This window comes from Apteryx rowi, unplaced genomic scaffold (genome assembly GCF_003343035.1).
Source record: "Apteryx rowi isolate R43461 unplaced genomic scaffold, aptRow1 scaffold_299, whole genome shotgun sequence".
NCBI lineage: Eukaryota > Metazoa > Chordata > Aves > Apterygiformes > Apterygidae > Apteryx > Apteryx rowi.
This window is the reverse complement of record NW_020449407.1, coordinates 941,768-969,570: the sequence shown is the minus strand read 5'-3', so window position 1 is coordinate 969,570 and position 27,803 is coordinate 941,768. Positions and strand designations below refer to the sequence as shown.

General features: G+C 40.5%; 2 protein-coding genes across 3 annotated transcripts in view; both read right to left on the bottom strand.

Moving 5' to 3' along the window:
• Nucleotides 1–14,709, bottom strand: part of TRIM36 (tripartite motif containing 36) — a 49,662-nt gene extending 34,953 nt beyond the window's left edge. For both annotated transcript variants that reach the window (XM_026069485.1, XM_026069486.1), the window contains exon 1: nucleotides 11,023–14,709. In XM_026069485.1, coding sequence (XP_025925270.1) covers nucleotides 11,023–11,058 — 36 coding nt within the window. In that variant the 5' untranslated portion in view covers nucleotides 11,059–14,709. The remainder of the gene's footprint in view (nucleotides 1–11,022) is intronic.
• Nucleotides 14,710–14,802: 93 nt separating this feature from the next.
• PGGT1B (protein geranylgeranyltransferase type I subunit beta) overlaps nucleotides 14,803–27,803 on the bottom strand; it is a 32,540-nt gene continuing 19,539 nt past the window's right edge. Inside the window, 5 exon segments of the mRNA XM_026069488.1 lie at nucleotides 14,803–15,368; nucleotides 15,371–15,502; nucleotides 20,442–20,550; nucleotides 20,825–21,009; nucleotides 23,341–23,386. Of these exon segments, the coding sequence (XP_025925273.1) occupies nucleotides 15,322–15,368; nucleotides 15,371–15,502; nucleotides 20,442–20,550; nucleotides 20,825–21,009; nucleotides 23,341–23,386 (519 nt within the window). The 3' untranslated portion in view covers nucleotides 14,803–15,321.

The following is a 27,803-nucleotide window of genomic DNA, read 5'->3' as shown; positions in this document are numbered from 1 at the left end:
CCCTCCGCCCGCCGCGCCGGGCCCCCCCGCTGCCCTCCCCGGCTCCGCTCGCAGCGGCGCGGCCAGCGGACCTGTCCCTAAACCGATCCGCCTCCTAGCGTAACGTGCTCCCTGCCATCACTGTCTGCGTACGTACATACATACAAATAAATAAATACATAAATGCATGTATGTATGTGGCTTTGGCCGGTCCCCGTGGGACGGGACAGGCGGGGCGGCTTGGGTAAGCTCTTAATGGTTTCCAGGGGAGGCGCTGCCTCTGCAGCGGCTGTTGGAGACGGCTCCTGCTGGGGTGTTTTTCTGGCCTTTGCTCACCGCGCAGAGGCTGCCCCTGGGACCGTGGAGGCACGCAGCCCGCAGGCTGGAAACCCCCCACCTCGCAGCAGTACGGGCTTCGGGGTGGGCTGGCTATGGGAGTACACCTCAGGATACCCACAGATACCGTGCTGCCTCCTGGGGTGCCACAGCTGCCTGCGCTAGGTTAAAGATAGCAGGCTGCAGACTCATGCTCTGGTCAAATCTAAGTATCACGATGTAAATATACCCCCAGTCTTTGCTGGATCCTATGACATGGCCATGAGTTGCATTTAAAGGCTCACACAAGAAGTGCTTTTGAAAAACCTTTGGGGCTGATCCTGCAGCTGGATCTGCTGTAGTAGGCAGTACCAAGGTAGACATGCCTCTTTTCAGAAAGAGGGACTTGAAAGCACAGTTCAAAATGGGATGTATGCACAATGCATTTGTCCAAAGGCACCATCTTTTTCTTAAATGACAAGCTTTTATTTAGATGAAAGAGTGTTTAAGCACATCTATAAAGAATAGCATCTACTGCTGCAATGTACATAATTGTGAGGATGAACTGCGTGGTTGTGTTTGCTCTTGGCTAACAGCATATTTGTAGGGTAACTCAAACAGGAGGAAAACGTCTATCATCTATTTTGCTGTATCCCAGAACTTGATACTGCCACTCAAGGTGAGATAGAGGCAACATGCCTGTATATAACTGAGGCAGCAAAACGGATCCTTGGCAACTTAAGTACTCGGGGATGGGCGAGTTGCTGCTTGGGGCAGGCAAGCTGCAGGGCCCACTGCAGGACTCACAGCTGGCAAGAGGGCCAGCTGCAGGGAGAGACACTGCAAAACCACCTGAGTGCTGTGGGCAAGAAGGCCCACAGGACAGCTGGGGAACGATGCCTCCAACTCCTGCTGCGTGCTGCCTGGCTCACTCCCAGCAGCTGCAGTAGCCTGCTTCTGGCAGAGGCACAAAAGGTCGCTTTAGCCAGCATTTGGCTCATTTCTTCCTCCTCTGGTCCTAGAATCAACCCCAAACCCTTAGGTCCCCACTGCCCCAAGACTCAGAGAGAAGGGCTAACAAGTAGCTAGTCCCCTACTCTCATCTCCTCTCCCCCTTGCTCACGCCCAAACTAAAATGTGGAAAGGGGCAAGCCACTCTTACACTTTAGATACCAGGTAGCCCATGGAGCACATCACTCCATGTGCTATGAAACACCCTTTGGTATGTTTTTACCAGTATAATGTATCTCTTTGGAGGCTGTATTTCCTAAGCTTACTGATACTGTAGTAATGTTATCCCAGATTCTTTCTACAGGTTACTCACTGAAACAATATACCCTTTCTTTCTCAGGAAATGGGACACAGGAACAGCTACCAGACTTTTCTGTTACTAGATACCGTAGAATTATATATATCAGATGACTCATTAACCAAATAGCTTGTTATTGGGATATAGACACACTTTCAGCATGCTTCAGTGTTCCACGTATTGCTTTTGTGCAAGGAGCTTAGGAATAAACAATGGGGAGAGAGGCTCAGGGGACAATCAACTGTCATCACCCACACAGTTAAGAAGTCCTTGATACATAATTTAACGTGCTGTGAGATATTTTACTTCTCTGATCTTACTCCAGCTCAGTAAATGGCACTTGTGTGGGACATTTTCACCATTGTAATTTCTTTGGTAAGTATTGACTGCAGTCAGAAAGCAGAGCTCGCTCAGCTTGGGACAGTGGACTGTCTAAAATAGTGTCTCACATCTCCCAAGCTGCTCATGTAATCATTTTGAGGACTCCACTTTAGTCCTGAGCTAAGCAACTGAGGCACTCACATGTCAAGGAAGAAGATTATACCACAATATCAGTGTGAATCTCTAAATGATAGCTAGAGCCAAGCAACAAACATACCTTTGACCTTACCGTTCAGTAATGACAGGCCATTTGAAAAGCTGAGGAATTTACAGCCCTTTCTGCTCTGCGATACAGAAGACAACAGCTCCTTATGCAGCAGTTTACCACACTAAAAACCTTTCAGCTTGAGGCACGTCTGCACCTGAATCTTGTTGCAGATTTGTTATGTTCATGTTAAGCAACCCACAACACCAATCTCCCAAACCATAGGAGACAACGGTCTCCCATGGCATGCACACCATATGTCTATTCTGAAGTGGTTGCACTTTTGCCTTGTGCTCTTTGGCCGTGAATCACACTGTTACTTTGAATTAAGTGCTCTGAGTTTCCGGCTGCTGTCTCATGATTTTTTGCTCCACCAGTGCGTTTTGTTTTCCTTCTTTCTGCTATACATGGGGTTTCTGACCAGTCTGGGGTGGAATTCCGGGGCTTGGGATTGAAAGGGAAGGTTTCTCCTTCTTTCACCTTCTTATCTCTCATTTTTATTAAATTGATCTACAACACAATCACAGCTCGCAAGGAAGCACTGTGGTTCTCATTACAACATGCTATATATGTAAAGAGATGTAAATACAGCTCATATGATAAAGTCAACCAGGGCAAGAAGGATACTGGAGGAGGAGGAGGAGAAAGAGAGGGTTCTTTTGTGCTCTTTTCTTGGAGCAGCTTTATTTCAGAGTAAGCTTTACTACCACTGATGTTCCTCCAGGTATGGGTGGCTGTCAGTGACGGGTAAACAGGAGGATGTCGCAGCCCCCTGTGGCATTGATTTTACAGCTTCAGCAATGGCTTACCTGTATGACAGCTCTGACCATGAGCCTTGTATGACAGCCCTCTCCACCATCAGCCCTGCAGAAAAGGGTATTTCTGCAGAGCACTGCAAGACTTGACAGAGCCTCGTGGAGACTTTAGTAACATTAAAACGGACTGTCTCCATAGATCCAGAATAGTTAGGAATTCAAGACTACTCTCTGCAAGAGATATCGATTCCTGTAGCCATTCTGCGGGATCCAGTTTACCTTCCCTTGGCTGGAAGAAAGTCTGTGCCAGGCTTTATCTTGAGTAGCTGCAGAATGACAGCAGAATGTGCCTTTGGAAGGCTGCAGACAGATGGAAACACTTCGCCTTGCAGCTGGTGGCCGAGGAACTTTCACCCCTCTTGGTAATCATTCACTGTGTTTTACAAAACCTTTGCAAGGTAGGCTGTATATCAGAAATAGCCAAGAACTCCTCACCTGTTCCATCAATCTCAAAACACATCATATTATATTAAAATTAAATAACTAAAATTAAATTAAAAATTAAATTAAATAGTAGAATGATTCAATTTGCTTTATGCCACTTAGTCTTGAAGCAGGTCTCCAAACAAGCAATTATCCTAGGCCAGATTATCTGATGATCTGAACTGATTTATACAAATGTATTCCAGTGGAAAATCTGGCCCAGTATTGTAATCCTGAAATGTCGTGTGACACAGTGCTCTGTCTTGGCACATTGATATGGAAATTCAATTGTAAAGAAAATTTATATTTCCTGACCTGTGAAATATGTTGATTCTTCACCGACAGTAGTGACAGCTCTAGATTTGCTGCTTGATCTCCTCTAGCTCAGTTTCTGCTTCTGAAATAAATCTGAGTAGTGAAGCCTGATGCTATTTTCTTTCTACTCTCCTAGGAGTCAAAGATATTTTCTTGTTTCATTATAGAGTGAATTCACTCAAGCACACACCCTTTATACCAGCCTAGTATCTTGCCCAGGGGGCTTCCCCCACCATACATGTGTACACCATGCTTTAAATTGTTGCCCATCATTACATGAGGAAATCTATTTAAAGATGTTTTGAAACAGTTACAAGTGGCAATATAGAAAGGACCAATAAAATTAATTCAGTACTGAGGAGAGGGGGAGGGCTTCCATTTTACGGTATTCATAGGGAAAGGGATCTGTATAATGTAATTCCATCTCACAGGACTCAAATGTTATGACAATTTCAATGCCAGAGCAATAGAGATGGCAAGAAAGATGATGTTATAGGTAGTGGAAAACTATGCCAGTATTCAATATGACCTAYCTCAGTGCTAAATTGTACATTTGAACAAACATTTGAAATCACAGAAAAACCCGTATGCATATCCAAGCACACGTCTCTGATAAGAATTGTGACCCGCATTTATTCGCATAGCAGCATTCAAAGGACTAGATCCAATTCAAGCAATACTAAAGAGAGTTGGTGTAAATAGTTTATGAATTTTATGTAAACAGCTTCCTTCCGTAGGGAGTGATGTTGATGGGAACTGTCACCAGCTGAAAAAAATTACCATGAAACAGATGAGCCCTTCTGATGATTAGAAAGCCYTTACAAGCAGCATAAACGTGATGTGACCAAACTGTATTTCAAAGCTCACAGTACCTGCAGGCAGACCTAAACCTCTCCCTGCAACAAAACCCATCTGCAGTTGTTCTTTTAGGCATGAAAGTGGGATGTTATATTTTTTCCATTCCCATCTGTGGTGTTCTGGGGAGGAAGAAGGAAGACAAGCTGGAGTCTCTTAGTAAGCAACCAACACGCAGACAGTGAGCTGCCTCCTTTTGCATAGATTCCATCCTCAGCTGAGGTTCCACCACAGATACCTAGGGCAGGCCACCTATCTCCTGCCCCTTCTCTCTGCCACTCCTCGTAACAAATCCCACTCTGGGTTCAGACTTAGTCAGTGATTCTCTGGAATCCCCGGATCTCCCTCTGTGATGCAGCTGTCTGTTCACGCCCTCACTTTGTGTCAGAGAATTTGATTTTACATCCTCAGTGTCTATAGTCTTCCTTAGTGTCTAAAGACAAACATAGTAAAAGGCGAATTTCAAATCCACTGACATTTTGTTCAGCTTCATTCACAAAGGGCAGATGTGACTTGCGTTCAGACCTCTCTGACACCAGAGCTAGCTACCTCCAGGCTTTTTGCCTTTCTCCACTTAAACACCTCCTCCAAGTACCATAAACATCTCCATGCACTACCTATAAGGCACCAACACACAAAAGAAAGTATAGAGTGAAAACTGCATCTGTGCTATATAGAAACATATCTTTCCATATGATTTCCTCTTAGACTGTCCCAGATGACACTGGTACAGTATCACATGCCCCTGGGAACAAGTTCATTTAAGAAATATGGGTTAATTATGTAGACTACTATTAATATTTAATATATTGAGTATGTTATTATATATTTATAAAGAATCAGTCAAAGTATGTAATGATGCATACTATGAATATGTAATGTAGTGGCCATTTAATGCTACAAATACAGTTCATCAAATTTGACAATATAAAGAGAATTTCATGTATCTAGAGTTTTTTAAAATATTAATTGAGTGAAACATTGCAGACTGATTCTATTAATTTACTTGAAAGAATTTGTCCAACAAAGAAATCAGAGACATGGAAATTAGGGAAAGATGAGGGAAAGACAAATACAACTGAGATATGCATGCAACTGCAGTGATATATACTTTAGTGATTTATGCGTTCAAGTTACAGAAGAGACAGGTCTATAACAGTGAAGGCTCTGAAGAAGAATGGATAGGCCTGAAAGCTCTTCAGACTCAGCTGGCCTTTAAAAAGTATTACATCTCTCTACAAAGTTTGCTTAATTTATGTGTTCAAGGTTTAAATGCAGCAGCTGGGCTCCTACACTTGTCTTTAAGCTTAACTACACCAGGATTGGGTTTGAGTTAACTTTCCTTTTTCAAAATGGTATGCCCTCTGTTCCTTCAACTAAATTCTTTGTATGTATTTACCAGGCAGTTAATACAGTCTTTAATCCCCATTGAAAGTGGATTAAGTTCACTGCGGATTGAATTTGCTCGACACAATGTCTGTGTAGACCCTATTGTACCTTCATTAGTCAGACAACTACCATCCTTCCCTGCTGTGCACCACACCAGAATTATCATTTCTGTTTACTTGTGCATCTTCCAGTGGTCTGCAGTTCCCCTGATCCGATCCTACAACCCAGTTTTAATACAAATATCCAGCTGGGATGAGCACTTACACAAATGTCACCCTGCTGGAGGAGCATCCATAGCACTGTAACGCGGTCAGCCAGAGCAGCAGCACAGCAGCTCTGGGCAGGCAACCCCCAGCCCAGGGGGACTCTTGCATCTCTGTCCCCACTCTGAGGACTGACAAAGGTGCTGGTGACCCCTTAGAGATCCACCGGGATAAACAAAGTTGGCATATGTATATAAAGGGATATATAGTACTGAACAAAAAAGGCCAAAAATGTCACTCATGGAATGTTATCTAAAGTCACAACAAAGCACGTTGTTCCTAGTAGGATTAACAAAAAGCCAAGGGCAAAATACAGCACTCCACCTGCTAGCTGTTTGCACCGTGAGGAGCCCAGAGGGCCTGGGACAACTCCCCCAGGCCCAGGTGTGGGATGGATGCTGAGGCTGGCCAGGGGAGGGGGGAGAGAGGTCTGTCTGGGGCCAAACCGCCCAAAGCGTGGTTCCGGCTGGTTCCCCCCCGTGTGTCACAATGCAGCGCAAGCAAAGTGCCACAGTGTGCATAGCCAGCTGTTGGTGTACTGCAAGAAAGCAGTCCCATGAACGCTCAGCAACCCTTTGGGACGTCGTCCCTGCCCTGCACGCGCTACAGTGCAGAGCGAGGTCGGACACATCTTGCTGCAGGGACCTGGTTGCTGCAGAAGGATAGCTATCGAACAGGTAAAAGGCAGAAGCACAGCCCCTGATGATACGGCTCTTGGCCCTAACACTGGCAGACAAGCACTTAAACACCATTCTGTAGTTTCCAGGCTTCGCTAATCAGAAATCTCCCTGGTTTTCAATGTAACTTTCTCTTTATTCCTTTGACTTCTACATGCCTCTTGACAACTTCAGCAATTCTCCCTGGCGTGCTTGCAAAGGCCTCCTTGATGCACCAACCTAACTGAGTGGAATGGATTTCCCTCTGATTCAGCTGTAACTCAGGAACTTCACGGAGTCACGCTCACTTCGCCCAGCTGTGAAGGAGAGGAAAGTCAAATGCATGTTGCTCTGCCAAGGGTAGCTCCTTCCAGAGTTCTCCCCAAACCACCTGCCAACCAAGGACTTCACAGTAGTTAAAGTCAAGACAAACCCTTCTTCCACTAGCTAGAAATACTGTGTTATTTATTACCTTTTTCCTTTTTTTTCTACCTTCCTACCTTTTGCCTACTCTTTTCAGGTAGAGCTGGGGTGAGTGAAATAAATTATGTTTGCAAAAAGGACATTTTGGTCTCATTTGATTTTATTTATGTTTTACCATGATTAAAATGTCATCAAGAATAATCGGCTCCTGACTGACATGAGTAAATTGGCAGAAGTGTCTAGCCTAGAGCTGTCTCAGCCTCTTAGTGGGCTCTTTGCACCAAGACAAAGCACCTCTGAAGTGTCTGAATCTTCCTTTGCCAACGCTTGTAGTGTACAAACCTTCACCAGAGTCACTGACATCAGAACATTTATTTTTGAAAGGAGGAAAAATCACTCTTCGTTTACCTTCCTGTTTGCTCCAAATCTGGCTAGCCTCAAAAAGGAGCACAAAGCTCAGCTTGTTCTGGTGGCAAAGCTAGTCCATGGGTAGCTGGAGGAGGCTGGCTAACTGGAAGGGGATGAGAGGGGCACCCAGTCCAGACTGGCTATCAGATCAACAGCTGCTGCAGAATTTAGTTTCCTTTTTTAGAAGGGAGCTCGTGGGAACTGTTGCCCTTCATAGCTTGCAGAGTCTTTGGCGCAAAAAACAGCCCTCCCTGGAGACCATACACTTCATGCATCTCAGATACCAGTCTGTGTGCTTGTTCAGGCTTCTGCTGCAGCCAAAAGTAGACTGCTTTCCTTTGCTTTGCATAGGGAACCCTGAAACTACCCTGCGCTGGGGCTTTTTGACCATGACTTGAAGTCATGAGAGGTAAAAGAAAGCCTGCGATAGTCCAGACGGCTTACAGCTAGGTTATCAGAGATGCAGAACTAGGGTCACCCAGAAACAGGAGGAGAAATGTCTAAGAGCCCAGCTCCCACAATGCACAGGCTTCTGCAAGCACGGAGCAGGCTCTGGTGCCTGCGTGGACGCTGAGCTCCTGGGTCACCGAGCCCCAGAGCGTGCCAGCAGGGGTTACTGCGATGGGTGGAGGCAGCTTTCCCACTGCTAGCTGCTGTTCCCCTCATCTGAGATCCCTGAATACCCCTTGCTGGGGAAGGGTGTCCATCTCGGGCAAACAGGGTGCAACATCGGCTGCTGTGGTTCCCTCATAATTGGGGTTAATAATAACCATGGGAAGCCTGTGGCAGCAGAGGGGAGGGGAACACCACATGGCCTATGGCCAGAGAAGCTCACCTCACTAGTAAGGTTTACACCTTTTCTTTAGATATCTACCATCACAGCATTTGCTGCTACCAGTAGCTCCCGAGTCCGCAGAAGGAAGGTGTTTGAAGCTGGAATTTATTTACACTGAAAACAAATGTTAAGGCACAGAGCCATCAGGAAACTTTGGTAGTTGTAGCAGTTTCCATGGGCTGCTGAGGAACTTATCTAGAGCAACTGGGAAGCAAGTGAGGGCATGCATTCTTTCTGGCCATATACAGAGAGTTATATATAGAATTATATACATATATATATAGAAAAGCCCTGTGATTGCATTGGAAAGCCTCATCCAGACACAGCTCCAGCAGAACCCTGTCCTTGGCCTCAGCAGGGAGCGGCATATTTGAGAGGCTATTTCAGAAAGATGCTGGGCAGCCCGCACAGCCTGGGGACAACTGATCTGTACAATATGAAAATACAGACAGGAGTGCAAGTGTGCCCAGTCCTTCTAAGACTTCTGATTCGTTCTTAAGTGTCTTTGCACTATTTATAGAAGCAACCCCCAGTTCCCATCTACATGCCTTGCAGTTCAGGCCAATGTTAAACAGTCCAACCAGTGAAAACAGTCCTCAATATAAAGAATTTACAGGCTGAGGCAAAACAACAACAACAACAAAAAGCCCAAACTGATGTTGAGGTAGGATTAAAGAACTGTAGAAAACAGGCCAGCAGGGTCCTTAAGAGATCAGTGAGCCACCAAACCACCCCAAGGCAGGATAAGCTGTCCCTACGTCATTCCCGAGTTGCTAGCCTAACCTGATCTGAAAGAACACCACTGCTGAAAGCTCCACAGTCTCCCCGGGCAGCAGTTTTATATAGGTGCCTTTCAGCACAATGCTTCTCCACAGTGAGTTTGAAATTTAAGGGGATTTTAATGGTATAATAAGCAATACAAAGGTTGGGTCCAAGCTTAAAATGTAATTTTAGAAAATGGGCCTATTTTTTAAGATGTGGTTATAATTTAAATAAAATTGCYAAATGAAGGCTCCTTGGATAGTATAACACCAAATAAATATAGCACTGAGCTTGGAAAAACCTTTAAATTACCCCAAAGTAGCATGCAATTTCAATAGGATTCCAGCATATTTAGCTTTCTAGGCAGCATAAGCACCACTCTTCTCCCCACAAGCACTTAGGACTGGTGAAGAAAAATAAAAAGCTGTGCATTGACTTCTATTCTGAAATTTTCATGTCAAATTGTTTTTTAGTGGATTCTCCATAAAATGGCAAGGTGGGATCCTTCCCTCCCAGGGTGAGGCAGAGCCTCTGTAGTGCACGTAGCAAAGAGGACACAGGGAGGGAGGTCTGGATGAAAACCTAGTGATGGCTCCTGCAAAAATAGCTTCCTTAAGACCTCCTGGCTATCTCACAGGAGCATTTCAACTCCAGACTGCTAGAATGCAATGCGGTTTTAACCAATGCACAGGGAAGCCTCAGGTCCTTGTGCAAGAGCCTGCTTATCCTCACTGTTACAGGTTAACGTGGAGGCCACCTTCACACACATACACAACTAAAACTGTCAAAACACAGGCTTCCATATGCATATCTTCCTCCTTTTATTTGTGAATTTAACATAAACAACCCTATTTGGCAAGCTGAAAGCTCTCTCCTTACCACAGACATTTTCTCTCCCATGCACATTTTGAAATTCTCAAAAAGAGAAGTTGCAAATCATTGTCTCCACGCAGATTTTCTTTTCCTTGATGAGCTTCCCCTTTTTATTTGAGACAGAACTTGTTCATTCCTCAGGATCCTGTTCATTCTCCAGTGATAATCACCACTTTTGACCAGCCCYGTCTGCAAGTAGAGTCTGTACTTACAGAGGTACATTTTAAAGGATGTTCTTACACTGCAGTTATCAAACAAGGCTTTTTACCGGTGTCTCAAAAGCAAAGCAGTAGTATGGGATTTTGCTGCCTTCAGTGGGTTCAGCTTGGAGGTTTTCATTTTCTGTGCCCTGAGAATATGCTCTGTGGGCAGTTCTTCACCAAGAACATGAGACTGACTTGCAAAAATGCAAGAGCTACAGCTCAGCAGAAATAAAATAAGAGTTTTGTCTGCTTCCCAAAGCAACAGCTCCTTGATTTTTATTAAATTGGGAAGCTAATCAAGCAAATAAAGACCAGGAAGACAAAAGCTTTAACATGGTGGGCTGAAAGTATAATTCTAGGACATAGCGTAACCAATCAATCGAGTGATTTAAAAATTATTTAGTACAGAGATAATGATACCCTCCTCTGAGTCATCCAACACTTGTCTAAAGTCAGGAGAACTGATCAGATGGCACCTACTTGCAACAGCAAAGCAAGAAATTTTCTAACAACCACAGGATCTAACACCAACCTAAATAGACCAAGATTTTCATTCAAGTGATGAATTTCAGAGATGCTTCATATTTTAGTTGCAGCAATAGCATCTGCTTGCCTGAGAGTCTCCTTCCTTCTCATGTCCTGACAGCATGTCTTCTACCTCAGCAGAGGCACCAACACCAGTTCCTCCAAAATGCGAGGAGACGAGCTCCCCACAGAAGCACTTTGACTTCGTAAATCCTTGCTTCTTCCCCTCCACACAAGGTAATCCCAAACAGAATAGCTAAGGACTCGTTGCAAAGACAAAATGTATTTTTCTGGGAACACTACTGTTTCTAAGGGATATTTCATTTTTGATAGTGGCTGGCACTGAGAACAGTTTATTTGACATAGCTTCTTTTGCTCCTCTTAGGTTGTCTTTTAATTTGTTACGGGGAATTAGCTCATGAGGCAAGGCAGACCTTTATTATGTGTTTCAAAATACATAATATTTAGATGTTTCTCCAACATCCAATTTACTTGTTAGTCTGGTCTATTGCAGCTGATGACCGTCACATCTAGAACAAAATTTCTCAAGATGAAGAGTCCATATCCAAATACAAACATATTTAGCAACAGCCTTCCAAAATTGTGTTGTCACATCTGCCAGTAGCTATGAACAAATCCAGAGATTAAAGCTGCTGTGAAAGCCTTAATGATGATGTTTGAAACCTCAATCCTCACATCCTATTGAAAGGATGCATTTAACTTCGTTAGTCTAAAGAAGCCAGTTCAAAGCTGCTTTTCTGGAACAGGAAGCAGAACGAGAGCCATGGTTTGTAAGCCTTTCAGATAAGATGGGGGCACCCAGCCAGCATACATTTGTCAGCTGGAGCCAACACCAGCAAGTTTCAAGTGCTGCTGAAGATTAAATAAGGTATTAATTTTATAAATGCAATCTTAACAAGGAGGAAGAATTAGGGAGCAGGGCTGTTGTATGACACTACTGCTGAAATATCAAAAGGCTGCAATGGTGGCTGTTCTCCACAGTGCAAGCCCTTGTAGCCAAGACATTTTACATCCTCAAGTACACAATAAAGCTATTTCATCTGTTAATTCCTTATTGAGGGCTCAAGCTCTGTCATGTAAAGCTGTGGTTAACACAAAATTATTACAGGTGGACAGTAATTTCATGGTTTGCTTTTCGTAGCTACATTTAAACTTTACAGATTACATTTAAGTTTTAGCTGGATTTGAACATCATAGTTTTTAAAGGTATTTTAGCTTCTAGACTCCACTTCTGCTTTTATCTGTGAAACATTTATCTATCAATTTATCATTTATCATTTTGCTAGTCAGAAGACATGATAACCACAAAAGTGGGAGAGGCAATGCAGGCCAGCATTAACCACATAGTAAGTCAGAATCTAAATGGCTGCTGCACAGGAACAGTTAATGGTCATACTCATCATGCGTGCAGAGTTGGTTATTAGCACAAAGACAAATTTTGGTCAACTTAAAAAAGATTAAAGATCTCAAATCAATCAAAGTAATTAGATTCTCAATGAGGGGTGAAGGCATAAGCAGTTTGCTGACTTCAGAACAAACTATAGGAGTTAACTGGAAACAAATATGCCTTCTGCAGCCTTTAGAAGAGGGTAAGTGTGCTGTCAACATTCAAACTGAAAAGATGCTGTTAAGTTATTAGCTGAAAAGAAAAAGTTGGAGAAGAAATGGGGGTCAAGGGACGTGAAATGGAAGATCTGGCTTAACAAGCCAAGGCAGTTTACAGTTAAAGAAAAAGCAAAAAATATTAGCTGCTTTTCTAAGTAAAACACTTAAATTATTTGCCATAAGGGAGTAACTGATTTTTCGCAGAGTGTGATTTTTCACTGCTGTCCTATGGCTTCTGCTCCTTTACCCTGGTATCACTTACAGATGAGATCCTGCTCATAGATGGGGAAACACAGGAGCCATGGTTTTGGATTATGCAACGAACCAGGTATTTGCCTTAAGATAATCAAATACATCATTCCTCAGAAAGGCAGGTAAGAAAGTATGTTATTTGGCTGTTTTCCAGCAGTGACTTTGACCAGCTTGCTTTGAGCAGAACGTACCTCTTCTGAAATTCACGGCTACTTCCTCTAGCTGGGGATATACTAAATGCTAAAAGCCTGGTAAGACAGTTCTCCAGCAGGGTAGAGAGGCCTTGGGTAGGGAAAGATAGCTCCACTTGCATCTCATCTTCACTGTAACTCCACCATGTTCCAAAACTACACCCCACTCTACCATGGGTCAACTTGTGCCCACCGTTCTATGTCAAGGACAAGCATACACTATGCTATTTTGAGCCATTTTTACCCCAAACTGTTTTTTTGATTGATTCTCCACTAGGTAGACCTCGTTTCCATGGCCTGGGAGTCTCATATTCACGGAAGCTTCCTCCACCGTTACTGACAGATGTCCTGTTGAGCTCCTCCAGGTGTGGACTCCCAAAAGAACTGCTGTAGTGCCCAGATGTTCAGGGTGCAACCCCCAGCCTGACGGGTCCTCTCTTTCAGGGAATTCTACCACTTCTTTTTATTTGCAGCTAGATTTCAGGTCATTTCCTCAGGATGGGGGGAATAAAAGCAATTTCCAAACTTGATCCTTTTGGTTTCATTCTCTCATGCTTCTTGAGCCAGGACCTCCCCCTTGCTCTTGTCCCCTCTATGCTATGCACATACCCTAGTCCTTTCCTGTACTTTGTCCCATTCTTCCTCTGTATTCCCTTCCCTATTTTTCTCTTGTCTTCACCCTCCATAACTCCCAATCCTAATATTATTTTCTTACTCTGCACCAGTCCTACTCAAGCACCTCACTTCCTCTCCCCAGTACTAGCTTTACAGTCCTCTCGCTTTCACCACTCCAGACTTCCTGCTCTTACAGTACTTCCAGCTGCGTAGCCTCTCTTCCTGCAAGGAAAGAGTCTGGGATTTGGGACATCTCTAGCTCAGAGCAAGTGTCTTTCTTCCAAGTGCTGCCCCATGCTCCTTCTCTGCATGCTTGGTGACATTCCAATGCTGCTATAGAAATTCTTCTGCTTTTAGAAAAAACAATTTCTGGGACTGTTCTGGTAGCCTGAAGCTGCACATTGAATCTCTGACATGTGTGGTATGGGGATAATGACTTCACCCTTTTTACTTCCACTGTATTGCAAGATCAGAACCACAGTCATTCCTTCAGCTCTTTTTGCTGACTGAAAGGGTCTGTAGTATCTCCTGCGGGCTCAGCAGTGGCAAGTGGTGCGCTTGATCTGGCGTGAGAGATCTTTGGTGATTGGTATTTGGAAGTCCATTAGAAAAAAGAACATACCTTAATGATGCGCAGGTAGAAATATATCCTGCTACCTACTGTATGCCTTAGATGCACAATCTAATCTGCCACAAAAGCAACAGCTGCAAAATTATTTGCTTTGATTCTGAGCAGCATTTCAAGCATTCAGAGTAGGGCCCTACTAAATAAGCTGAGAACGTTCATTGTATCTCTCTGACAGGAAACCACTACCACTTATTTTAAAGGCCCAATGTTCCATTCATTACACAGAATGATTAAGAAACTTAAAATTATTTCACACTAAATGGGAAAAATATCTGAAAAACCAAAGTGCAGTTGTACAATGTTGATGTACTGCARAGGCTTAGCTTCAGAAACAGGTTCTGATGCTACTTTAGCACATAGCTACTCTTTCAAAACATTGTGCTGAATATCTCGATGCCATACATCAATACTCTGCACTCTCATTAATAACCCATGAAGAGAATATTTCTGATCAAAACACTGTCTTGCTAATGATCCACTACACTGGTGTAGAAGCTACTAAGTAGAATTAGGAAATCCATTTAGTAAGGCCACACAACTTTAACAGTACAGTATATTGAATAAAATAATTTTATTTATTTTTTTTTAAACAAAGTTTATGGAATCTGGAAGTAGACAACAAAAGGTAATTTTTAACTGAGACATAATATGGGAGATTCTCTACCCAAAAATGTGTCAAACATTAAGGTCATAAAGAACTCCAATGTCCTGTGCTATACTGTATGATATGTAAACAAATTTTGAAAATACTTTCCCATTATATATTTTGACACTGTACGCAGAAATTTAAAAAAATAAAATAAAAATGACGTTTAATTGCCTCAAGGGATTTCTCAGAAGTAAAGCCATTTGAAGAGCCATTTACAGTCTGTGGTGACAAACTTCTACATAACCAAAATATTTTCTTTTTCCCCAATGCAGAATAACTGGCTGAAGGCAATTCCCTATCAAAGTGATGCCAGCAACACAGATCTGACTGTATGACTCCAGCACTTAAAAGAGCACATTGGTTATACATGGCTTTTAACCTTGGGCTACAATTATGCTACCAGAACTAAATTCAAGTCTAAATCAGTCATGTAGAGACACGTGTGTCATCTGAACACTGTTTAGAGTCCTTGTTTTCCAAATTTGATGGAGGTGGTGAAGGCGCTCTGAGGTTCTTGTGCTTACATTCAGGGCAGGATGAACTTTGCAAATACCAGTTTCTCCCATTAGCGACAAGCCACAGATCCCAAAGTAGGCATGTAAAGCATCTGAAAGCAGGACAGAAAAGGAAAAAGAAAATTATGTTTCTGTCAGGCTGTAACAGCCAACTGTTCCTGAATTCCAAGACCCCTAAATAATTACAGTCAAGGAAAACAAACAGATGCTACATTTTAAACTTAGGATTTGAGGCAAGAAAACAATTTCTGCCCAAACCCTCCAGCATGAAATGATAGTCTGCAATCTCTAAGACACAGCCTTTTTTATTATATAAAAATTCTTGCCCACTACATAATTTCATCTGAGTGCTCAGGCCAAATAGCAAAAGAATTTGAGGAGCTGGAAATACATTTCCTTCAACAGAAGCAACTTGTTTTTTCTTCTTTCAAAATGAAGAAATTTTTTTTGCAGATGAAAGGTCAGGTGGATAGCTGACTACTGGAACACCGACATTAGCACCAGAAGCTGCCAAACAGCAAAGGTTAGAAGTATGAAAGAAATCATTACTTTCCCGAAGTTCCCTTCTTCCAGAGAGAATACCCTATGGATAAGAATTTGTGAGGTGGCTTGATCAGCTGCAACAGACCACTGCCACCAAAAAGAGATGCTCTTCTTCCCCCATCCCACACTGCTCCTGCTGTCTACCTTATACCAGCACTAGAGCTTGCTGAACACACTCCATAACCTAAAGCAATTCAAAAAACATGGAAGAAAACTAACCCAAGCAGGAAAAGTTTGAGTTTTCCAATGTTTTAGTGAATTAAACTGGTTTGCAGATGGGTTCTATCTATACACTAAAGCAAGTGCAAAAAGGCAAAGGACCATGCAGCTGCACTTGGGGAAGCTGGGAGGACGAGGAGCGAGCCTGCCCTCTCTGCGCAACAGCAAGCCACTAGATTGGGCTACCTGCCCATGAAATCACAGCCTAAAAATGGAAAGAGGATGTGACCTTATTGTGTCCCTCACAAATTCTCAACGCTTGGTAACCTTTTGATAATATCACTAATTTTACATCTGACTAAAATGGTATTACAAGAAGGTATTTGGATAGAGTCTCTAGCCAAATATCCTCCCTGAAAGAAGACTTCTGCTTATCAGCATTAACATGCAGACAAAAGCATGCTCACTAGATGCAGTTCCTACTGAACTTGCAGACAGTACGTCAGGCAAAGAGAGCTCAACTTCAGAAAATACAGTATATTAACCCCTATGGAAAGCTGCACTGATATTCACTAAAATCCATATACAAACCTAATTACCATGAAGTTCTACAGTTGTGTAAATCCATACCAACTTAATATGCATCCAAGTTCTAGTCAAACACACCTATGCAGCCTGTGTACTCTTCTGTTTCAAGCTATAAAAGACCTAAGGCTTTCCAAGGCTGGAAAGCATGTGCCCAAATGTTTTGTTTCATGAGCAACACAAATACAGAAGACAGCATGAACCTTGCAACTGCTGAGTAGCTGTCTTAAAAGCATAAACAAAAATGTAAGGTGCATACGTCAACTAGAGCAAATCTCACTTCAGAGTGTTTTAGTAATTGTGCACACTCATTTTCATCCTCTCACTCTCTTATCATGTTAAATCTTTTATTCTTTCTTTTGCATCATTTGTAATTCATGCACATTTCCAATTCTCTTATACTGCATATCATTTTAAAGGTATCAGGTGAGATGCATACGAGTTGTGTCATGATCTGCTGAGCACACAGCAGTTTAGTAGTTTAAAAAAAGTTTATTTAAATCGTATTGTGATTTATGTTCAAATTAAAAAAAAAAAAAAAAAAGGAATGATTTAGGTATGTGTTCCAACAAAAACCCCAGCTCTGTAGAATCTTAATACTGGGGGTTTTAATATTTGTAATAAGTATCACTAACATAAGATGGCAGATCTAACAGCTTAAAATGAAAGATTCGGAATTTTAAAATGTTGTTTTCCATCTGCCTCATATTGACATTGTTAAATGAGTGTGTCAGTCACCTGTAAATGAAGAACAAAACAATTAAGTAGGTGTTCTGCTCTGTTTTGAAGTAGGAATTTACCTAATGAGTCAGTGTCCATACCCCCTTTTTAAAATAGTAGCAAGACTACTACAATGATGTTGAGAAGATCTGTCAGATAAAAAACGCATGATATAAAAAGCCCAAAAGAAGACACAAGAAAATACTACTGTGAGGGCTGTTGAACGTTGGAACAGGTTGCCCAGAGAGGTTATGGAGTCTCCATCCTTGGAGATATTCAAAACCCAGCTGGACATGGTTCTGGGCAACCTGTTCAGCTGAGCCTGCTTCAGCAGGGGTTGGACCAGACAATCTCCAGAGGTCCCTGCCAACCCCAGCTATTCTGTGAAAAGATAACAGAAGTGTGACTGGATCTTTCTTAGGAAACTTCTGACAGCCTTTCTTACATTTGACAACCCTATGTAGATGCATACTGGCAGAGACTTTTAGAAACTAAAAAATAGTCTTCTCATGATTCACTTCATTATGCTCATGATTTCAGGGGATTATTAGCATTTAAGAGACTTTGACTTTTCAGATTGATTTTCAAAGGCAAGAAATAATTTTCTAAGCTCACTGCTCAACAAACACACTGGTCCAAACACTTATTATTTTAAATCAAGAAACAGTTTTAAATAATGCTGTTGGCCTCCAGAACCAACAGTGTATTAATGTCAGTTAGCATGGGAACATCAGGACTACAAAATAATATTTCCCTGGACCATCAATTTTGAAAAGTTACTTGCAACTTTGGTAGTCTATGTAACATTTAGATTACTGTAAGTAGTTTTGTGGTTTCTGCAATTTCTCCTAGTTCTCCTCCTAAAAACAGTATTTCACAGCAAAGACAGTTTGAAGTTCCAAATGCAAAGAGTTTTTCTTGGAATAAAATAGGAACTACAGAAGTTCAAATTCTGAATCTACTCTAGAAAGCAGCTATGAAAAATGGCATACTCTCACTTTGCAAACTTTCCCTGGCATATTCCGTCACATCTGAGTTTTGCAACAAAAAGAGGCCACTATCCTCAGCTTTACAAAAACTAAGTGCTTCAAGGAGAACGAATCATTTCTGTCATTATTCAACCTCAACAGCACTATTAACTCAGTTACAAGATGACCCCTACCAGTCTCGTTATCTTCACATTTTGCATATACACTGAAGTCAAGAGGACTATGTACATTTAACCATCAGTAGGCTTTTGAAAACAATGGAGCTGCACAGGCACTTCATGTTAGTAAAGTGTGAAATCTCTATTGTGGGAGACATATAATGTTCAAGGCGACAGCTTGGCTTTCAGATGCTAGACCAATCTCGTAGGCAGCTCAGCTGTGCATACATGACATTGAAATAACAAATCCATAAAAACAATTTTAATGATGCTGCATTTACTGTCTTTCTTCAGATTTGAACTGCATTCACTTTTTTACTGTTTTTCTTGAAACTGTGAACACAGATTTATGTCACCATCTGCCTGATGAAAGCATGCTGCAAAAACCCTCACCTATCACAAAAGTACAAACTGATTTTTTTTGTAAAAATCCTACGACACTGAAATTCAGCAGTACCAAAAGAAACACCAAATTAATTTTTTTCCAGCAGATATGCGATCTGTGAAGACATGTATTCTATAAACTGTCAGAGCTGGGAAGAATTTGGCATACCAGCAAAACTTCTCTACATTCACAGAACAATAATCTAGTCCTTAGTGCTCTAGTTCAATTTGCCTGTTCCATTTCTGTGGCCAGACAGGACACTCAAGTTCAAAAGTACAAGCTACTTTAAGCTACTCTCAAAAGAAAGCCTAAGAGACAGTAAAAGCTTGCTTTGTAGGAAATAGTAGTGTCTAGGCAGGAACACTATACAAGTCAAAGCAAATAGCTTTGTAGCAAAGCAAATAGTAGTCTTGCCTTGTTCAAATCTTATCTCAAACAATCAGAGCTATGTTAAAAGACAGGTTAAGGAACTTTTCAAATGACCAGGGTTTTCTTCCCAACCTAAGTAAACATTTCATCAAGATAAGCACAAATATTTCCTCTCAGTGATATTGATTGGTCTACATAACATACAGCAAGTATAGCTAGTCTTCAGAAATCCTAAGCTGATTTTTAAGAATAAGTTTTTGGGAGGGAGTAGGGGTGGGGAGAAAAGCATATCACAAGCACCATATTATCAGTGTGGGTCCACTCTGACAAATTCTGTATTATTTTCTGGAAGGGAATTCTGAACTCAACTTTCTTCAAAATGAAATGATGCCAGGCTGAAATATCTCTGTGCAGAATCTGAACAGTCTCCTCTGTTATTATGACTACATTTTTATCTTGTTTGGTGAGTTTACAGACTGTTTACCTTCTCTGTATAAAATGCTACCGAGCAATACTATTGGCATGAGGTTTGTTTTCACATTTTTACAATATCTCCTTTGATCTCTAGCATCTTTACAAATTAACGGTATCCACTTCCAAAATGCAACCAATAATTAATACAACTTTCAGACATACTATGTATAATTTCTATGTGTAATTACAATCTGTAAAAGATAATATGTAACTRTCTAAATTTTGAGTTGGCTATTTTTAACTACATCAGTGACTTCTGAATATGCTCAAAGGATTCCTTTCTTAAGGAAATAGATGTTCTGAAATATTTTACTCAGACCCTTTACAAAGATACCCACTGCACAGTACGTTCTTTAACTAAAATGGTTGAAAACATATGGAAAAGCTCATCCAGCTCTTAGTAGACCGTGAWACTCTTAGTCTAAACAACAGCGGCTTGCTTGTTCTGATGCTGAACAAGGAAAAGCTATATCCCCTTCTTTCCCTCTAAATCATGACAATCTCGGTCAAAATATATTTTAAGGCTTCCCCCCCCCCCTTTACTTGAAGGTGACTGGGGAAAAAAAACTCTTTTACACCTCTCAGATGTTTGGCTGCTGGAATACATTTCTAGCTTAGAACACACTCATAATTTGAGAAGAAAATTTACCTGGATGGCTATCTGGCCACTTGGCAAATCCACCAACAAGGCGATCTTGAGTTGACAGGATGTAATTTCGGTTTTTCTCAAAATTTGTATATTGGAATATGTTCAAGAGCTGAAAAGAAGGCAAAGTGTTACAGTAATAGGCTAAACTTTAATATGTTTATTTTATAAAATATAGTGCATATCTAAGTGGTGTACTGGTAAACTTCCAGTAATCTGGTAAACTTCCTTATCCTGCATTTTTGGCAGATGAGAGACATTTATAGTGATCTATGCATATTCATGTATTTGCACCAAATATATAACTGTGCCAAGTAAAGAACAGACAAGATGGTTAAGACACCAAAACAAGTCAATAACTATCCTATGACTTTTCTGTACATTACCTTCAAAGTTGCTCCCACCCAAAAGGAATAGCAGGTGTCTACAGGTTTGTTGGGTCGCCCATGGTAGCCATTCTGTTGTCTCATTATACACCACCTTCTTATTCTGTTCAGTTCTTTTTCTGAAAAAACTTCCTCCAATTTACCCATCAAACATAGTGATGCAATACCACAAAACGTAGAGCCACCTATGAGGAAACAGTTGTTTATGCAGTGTTTTAAGATAGCCAGATTTCACTGAAGCTTGTATGATCCCAATCAGAATTTAACTAGGGTAATAATGATTAAATCAATGGATTTCCAAAGGAGTAAAAAAGTGTTAATTTTAAGTCTAAAATCCAAACAAATGAAATGCTTTTTAGCTCAGNAAAAAAAAAAAAAAAAAAAAAAAAAAAAAAAAAAAAAAAAAAAACCTCTTGCACAAAGAAGCCTGAATTCATTTTCTTAAAGCTGGAGGGCCTCTCAGTGCTGCCCCATTTACATTACACAGCAGTTCAGGAATGAGTAAATGGTAGTGCAACCGAAGATATTCCTTCATATACAAATCCCACAAGAAAACTAATGGGAAGCCAGCACTCCGACTGAAGCAGAGATGCCAAAGGCAGTCTCAGACACAGCCTGCCAGAGAAGAAAAATATACAGAAAAGCTTTTAGTTAAAATATGATATACCTTTCCCCATACACATCACCAGGGGTCATAAGGTTAAAGGAAGGAAATTTATAATGAAAATCCTGCCTACCCCCACTTTCTACAGACTATTACACTAGTCTACATAGATTTTAGTTTTCTTCCCATTACTAACTGCACCCTGAAAATTACTCTGGTTTTGGTTGATGGGACATTCTCATTCCAATCAATTTTTTCTCCCATATCATGTTCCAATACTTCTCTTAGGACAATTAGTATTGCTATGTAACAGGACAGATCAACTTCTGCAGTTAAACTATCTTTATTTTAACAAGCATATTTTGTCTTCCAATTGGTTCAGTGACCCCTACAATGTATTAAAGCCATTGCGGAAAAAAAAAGGCTAGGAGCAGCTTACAGGAAGTAGATACCAGTAATTCCCTTTGACAGAAACTCAGAGCTGGAGACACTGGATCTGGACTACAGATTCCTAAAGTAAAGGTGTACCTAAGACGCTTTAAGACTTGGTCCGATAATTACTTGTTGGCAGCTGCATATCCTTCTTTAACCCCCACAATAGCATGTGCATTAACAGTTTCTTAACCTGAAGTCCTCCAACATAAATTTGGTGTTTAACTCTCCCTTCTTCTCATGTGCAATATTACAATGAACACAACTGCTAACCATTTTCCTGAAATGACTTTTCTGTAAAGACAACTGCTATTTGATGTTTCAGTAGGTGTCTGATGAGCAGAAACCAAGTCAGAAAAAATTAAGACATGGTCAATGCTATGAAATAAAATGTGGGATTCCCATAGCTGTAACAAACATATAAATTACACTTCTAAGGATTCTTTGTTGTTGTTGTCAAGGAAACCACAAGGTGAATTTTGGAATTAGAAGAGAAACTCATGCAGTCTGTGTATCAGTGCCATCACTTTTTAAAACCCACCAAAGCTCATTCTATTGCCTGTAACTGCATAATTACAGTCCAGGAAAGAACAAGCTGTTGATTCAAGACTTGGGGCCCAAGATCCACTGTTAGCCTATTTGGGCGCTAGAAGACACCGCGTACTCTAAGATTRCTTTTCATTCTCATGATAAAAGGCAGGAAGAATACTGAAGTAATGATATTTATTATCTCTAGCATTCTAGAGTAACTTAGTTAACTACATTTTTAAATAGGTAAGAGAATAATTTAAGTTTTTCAACTTTGCCCACTCTGCAAGAAAAACATATATGGAATAATATAGAAGTTCAATATTAACGATAAAGCTAGCAGCCATTCGATAGATTTAATATCAGTCATATAAGAGTCAATAGTTTCTCAGTCAGGAAAAGGCCAATTACTTCATTGCAGAGAAAAATACTTTGCTTAAAAATCAGTCTCTTGGAAATTCCTATCTTCATGGTTTCCACCTGTTTGCAAAAATTAACTGCAGCTTCAAGATTTGAACCCCAAAGAGAGGCTGTAATCTAACAGAGGAAATGTTTCTAGGTTTTACTGACAGATGCTGAAACTAGAAATTATCAAGCGCATTGCACGAGACCTCTTGCAGACAAAGCTGCAGAGCTGCAATGGTACATGCACAAATAGGTTGCTCTGTCAGCAAGAGATGAGTACTACAGCCAGCACCTTTCAGCAAAACATTCATGAGGTAAGAATAATGGAGTTGACGTATTCTGAAGAGCTCATCTGGTCTGATACTAAGCTGGAACTAAGGGAAGACGACAGACCACATTCTGAGGCATGTTTTGGATTTGCTCCTCTTCATCCCACTTCCTTAAAGCCAGAAAAGAAGGAAAAACGTGACATACCCTGCACTTCTTACAGCAGTTCTCACTTAACTGCAGTCTTAAAAATGGGCGTAGAACATTTTAACATTCTTACCATGAGATTCCAGTCCAGCTCCTTGTGCCAGGCCATTATCATAAGACTGAAAGAAAAAAACACAAATCAGTTACTTCAGAGCTAAATCACTTCTACAGACATTACAATTTCTCAGTTTATTAGCAAAATTATCATCAGACCATACCACCATGTTAATTTAGTTCAATTCTGAACCTATGCCTCAAAAAACTCACGGCACAAAATGATCAGTTAGCAAATCAGCATTGTTACAATACAGGCAGTTTTTAAAGACTTTTTTTCTTTAATTAAAGAACACAGAGTTCATTTTAGCTGTAATGTACATTAAAAGTCTGGAGCTAGGTAAACATTTCTTTGCCAAAGGGAAAGCATGCAATGCAGGTAATCATTAAAACAAAAATGGAAATTTTCCTTTCTGAAAGGGGAAAATGGATATATATTTCAAAACAAAATTTAAGTATATAAACGAAATCTGTCTCTAATCCAAAAGCTAGTTAATGTACAAGAAGGCAAAGTTTAAGGTATTACTGTCTGAACAATGCCAAAGCACAAGAAATGCTTTAGCATGGAGAAAGAACATCAGGCTTTTAAAAACCGAAGACTGGTGGGAGGAAAAAGCCAGAAGCAACAATATACTAAAGCATACTATTTGACATGAACTTAAAYTGCCCTATAAAATACTACTGTTAAAAGTTACTTTTAAAATACTGAAAAAATTGCTTCGTTAAGTGAAAGAAAAAAGAGCAGCTTCACTCTTACAAAGAAAGCATCCAAAGTATTACAGTGCAGGTCTGTTGTAAGCAATCTAAGAGCAGGTGATATTGTAAACGTAGGAATAACAATCTCTCTTCTCTACAAATTCATTAAATCATTTTGCATGGTAAGAAACAAGAGAACAGAGTAAATTATTCATAAAATGGAAACTGTTTAATTTAGAAGCTCACAGAATGCATAATAATCAATAGAATTCATTATCACTGGACAAATACCAAACTGTTTAGTAGGGAAAAAAATAATTCAGTGTTTTACGTTTAACTTTCAAAGTTAAACTACACAGATCATACTGCTTGTACATTACAGGTCAGTTACTGACTGGTTCATGCTCTGATTAGACAGTCAGAAAGCAATTTTTAGTTTCCACCAACTATTGACTATGAATATCTCGTGTTTTCTTCAAAGCATTTAATAGTGGCTAACAGATACAGGACACCTTGACAGACCACTGATAATTCCCATACTCCTAACTAAAGAATGACTACTGGAGCTAGCATGTCCTAAGCAATGACGTGAGGATGATTTCGCAGATTTTTTTTAAAAATAGATATTGGGGAAAAAGAGGGAAGAGAAGCAGACAGTGGCTAAGCACATTAAAATTGTATCCCTCAGTTCTTGAGGTGCTGCTATAAGTTAAAGTATCTAAAAAGACTGAACATCCAATACACAAACTTCAAGCAGCAGCTTGATCTTTTAAAGTTTGAAAACAGTCAATTTGAAGTAATCACTATGAACACCTGAATGTTAAAACACCCAGCGTAAGGTTCCTTTTAACTCCTTGCGGTGCCTTTTGAGAGCACAATCCAAATGTGCTGCCACACTCCTCAGACCCATTACCTGCTAAGCAAGGGCAAGCTGATTAGCAAAGCTATGCTGGCAAAGCTAATTAACTCTACAAATGGTAATTGTAAGAGGAGGTGGTTTGCTTTTTGTATGGTAAAGCAATTAGTTACGGAGAAAAGCTGTTAAGTGTTCATCCCAGACAGTTTACTACGTTGGGATTTACAATTAGCTTGAAATTTTAATACACAATAGTTGACCTTTGGCTGACTGGTGCCTATTTATTCACTGGCAGCAGCTGCTCTTTGGGGACGCGTGTGCATTAAAGAACCAGGGATATATGTTTGCTGCTTTGTCCTTTTTGAAAAAGGCCCAGGAAATTCCATGCAAAAGAAGCTCTAGGTTATTGCAACATGAAAGTTGCATAATTAAATACTATCCTCAGAAAGCGTGTAAATTTAGTTGAACACAATCTTCACTTCACACTCCAAACCCTCAAAGTTTCACAACCAGCTTCATTATCATCAGAATCACGTACTTATATTTGCAGAAGACTCTGTACTATACTAGAAAAAACAGATGCCTTAATTAAAAACTATTGCAACATCTCTACCTAAAAATAAATTTGAGGTAAACCAAGATATGTTGGCAAAAAATAGCCTTTAGAGTCTATGTATGCTGAGGTCATTCTAAATTTCAGCATTTTAGTGTCTGTTATTTTTTAATTAGTGATATATCTGACTTCTGAATATGAAAACCAAATCAGACCATGGCTTATGCCCATAAAAATTGTGTGATCAGAACTTGACAATTCCACTGACAAAAAACTAACTAGTATTGTTAAATATTTTTTAGTCACTGGGTAATAGAAGGCCATCATTCTGTTCTGTATGAAGATACAATTCTTTTTAATATAGTTAATACCAGAGTAAGGCAACACAACTATTTCATGTTCCAATCTTCCACTGTTCTTTATGTGCCTAACTATACAAGAGTCTTCACTATTTCATTTTTAGCAAAATTAAATCTGTCAAAATTCTGATACAGCATCACTATAGAGAATAAATTATAAAGAATAAGCTAACAATTCAGAAGCCTACTACAAAGATTACAGTGACTAACCAGTCATGTTACTCTCCATTCAAATTATTTGCACTTCACATGTACATTGATTTGCATAGCTGAAAAAAGTTTGTGAACTGACTTGTGCAGAGGTATAAAAGTGACTTTCATCTATTTGCAAATGATGATATGAGATGGTAAAACAAAACCACACCTTTATGTGAGAGCAGCTTACTACTGAACAATGCAATCTGTTTTGTTTTATAATTAATGGATGTATCAGAACAAGGCAACATTGTAGCAAAACAGGAAAAAGCATTTGCAAGAAAATCTGTAACAATATTCACTGTATAATCACACAAGCAAAAACAAATGAAATAAGCTCAAATAAAATTTATTCTGAAATATAAAACACTTGTATTTTAGGCTACTTTTAGCACTGTCTACAAAATCTTAATGACTCAGGCTAACATTCGTGGATCCCCCACTTCATTAAACAGAACCATTATGTGCATTACATTTGTTTAAGAAATACACTGCAGTATTTGGCTCATATGATAGAAAACTGAATTGGAATGCAATTTGAAGGAGGTCACTGGGGGGAAAAGAGACAAATGAGAGGAAAGAATGACAGCCACAGTGAAACAGCTTTCCACACAGGGCTACCATACAGCTGAGACTTCCCTGTACACATCTTTGACTCAGTGATTTTGACCAGGCGTTATTCAAAGATTGCGTGTATTTGCCCAAAAATGCCAGATGCTTTGCAACCCAGTTAGCACATGGAAGTACTGCTCTTGCCAAGCAGCTGCACAGCCAGAAAGCCCAGATAAAACCACTGCACATGTGCATACCAGCTCTGCAGTGCACTCACAGTAAACCAACGCTTTTAAAAAGCATGAGTCCTACTGAACACAGTGTATAGTCGATCTACCCCCTAATTTACAGTAAACCTGGACAGAAATATAACACCCCTTGTTACACATCAGCTCATCCTAAGGGGCCTGCTGCCTGTAGCTCACTGCTGAACAAAGTTCTTTGGGTTCCTCTCCCAGCTAGCCAGAAGCAGACCTAGCCTTAATGATAAGCTGGTGTCTTCTGGACTTAGACCACGCCCAGACCACAATTTGACTTCATCAGTTAACTAGAGCATTGATATGGGCCTTCCCATGAGGTCTTTTCTGTTCAGGCATCATTTATTATTATTAAAAAAAGACAGGGTCAATTTTCCCAGCAGGAACACAGCAACTGGAAATTGCAGGCTCTAAGGCTCCACAAGCAAACCATAAATTCAGTTCAGGTTCACGGTAGACAGTGGATCTCCCATGCAATTTCAAAGCTCCAAACTTTCAAAAAAAGTCTACTTGCCTGCTCTGTCAGTGCCCTCATATGATGCTTTCCAGTTTTTGTCCCAGAAAGAAACAGTTGTTCCCTGCTGACTTAATCTTTTTGGTGCCACTTATTACTTTAGAGAACTCTGTCACACTCCACTTAATTATCTCATTTCCAAAACGAAGAGTCCTGGTATATTAAACACTCCTTTTACACAGCCCTTTCATACCTCTGACCATTCAACTCAACTTTCTTTGCACGTGTCCTAGCATTATTGTATCCTTTGGGACCCAGACTGCACTCAGGTGCACAAAATTCAAACTCACCGTTGGTGTGATGCACAGAACACCACAGTGAGGGCTTTATTCTTTGGTTTTGCTCTCTGTTCTTCTTTAATAATTGATTTTCCTTTTGTGTCTCTGTTAAGCCATCTGATTAAAGGCTAATCTTGGTAAACAAAGGCCCAGTGAGGATCAGAGGAGCAATGCTGGAGCAGGAACTCTCCTGACCTAATCAGTGCAAAGGGAGCACCCTGA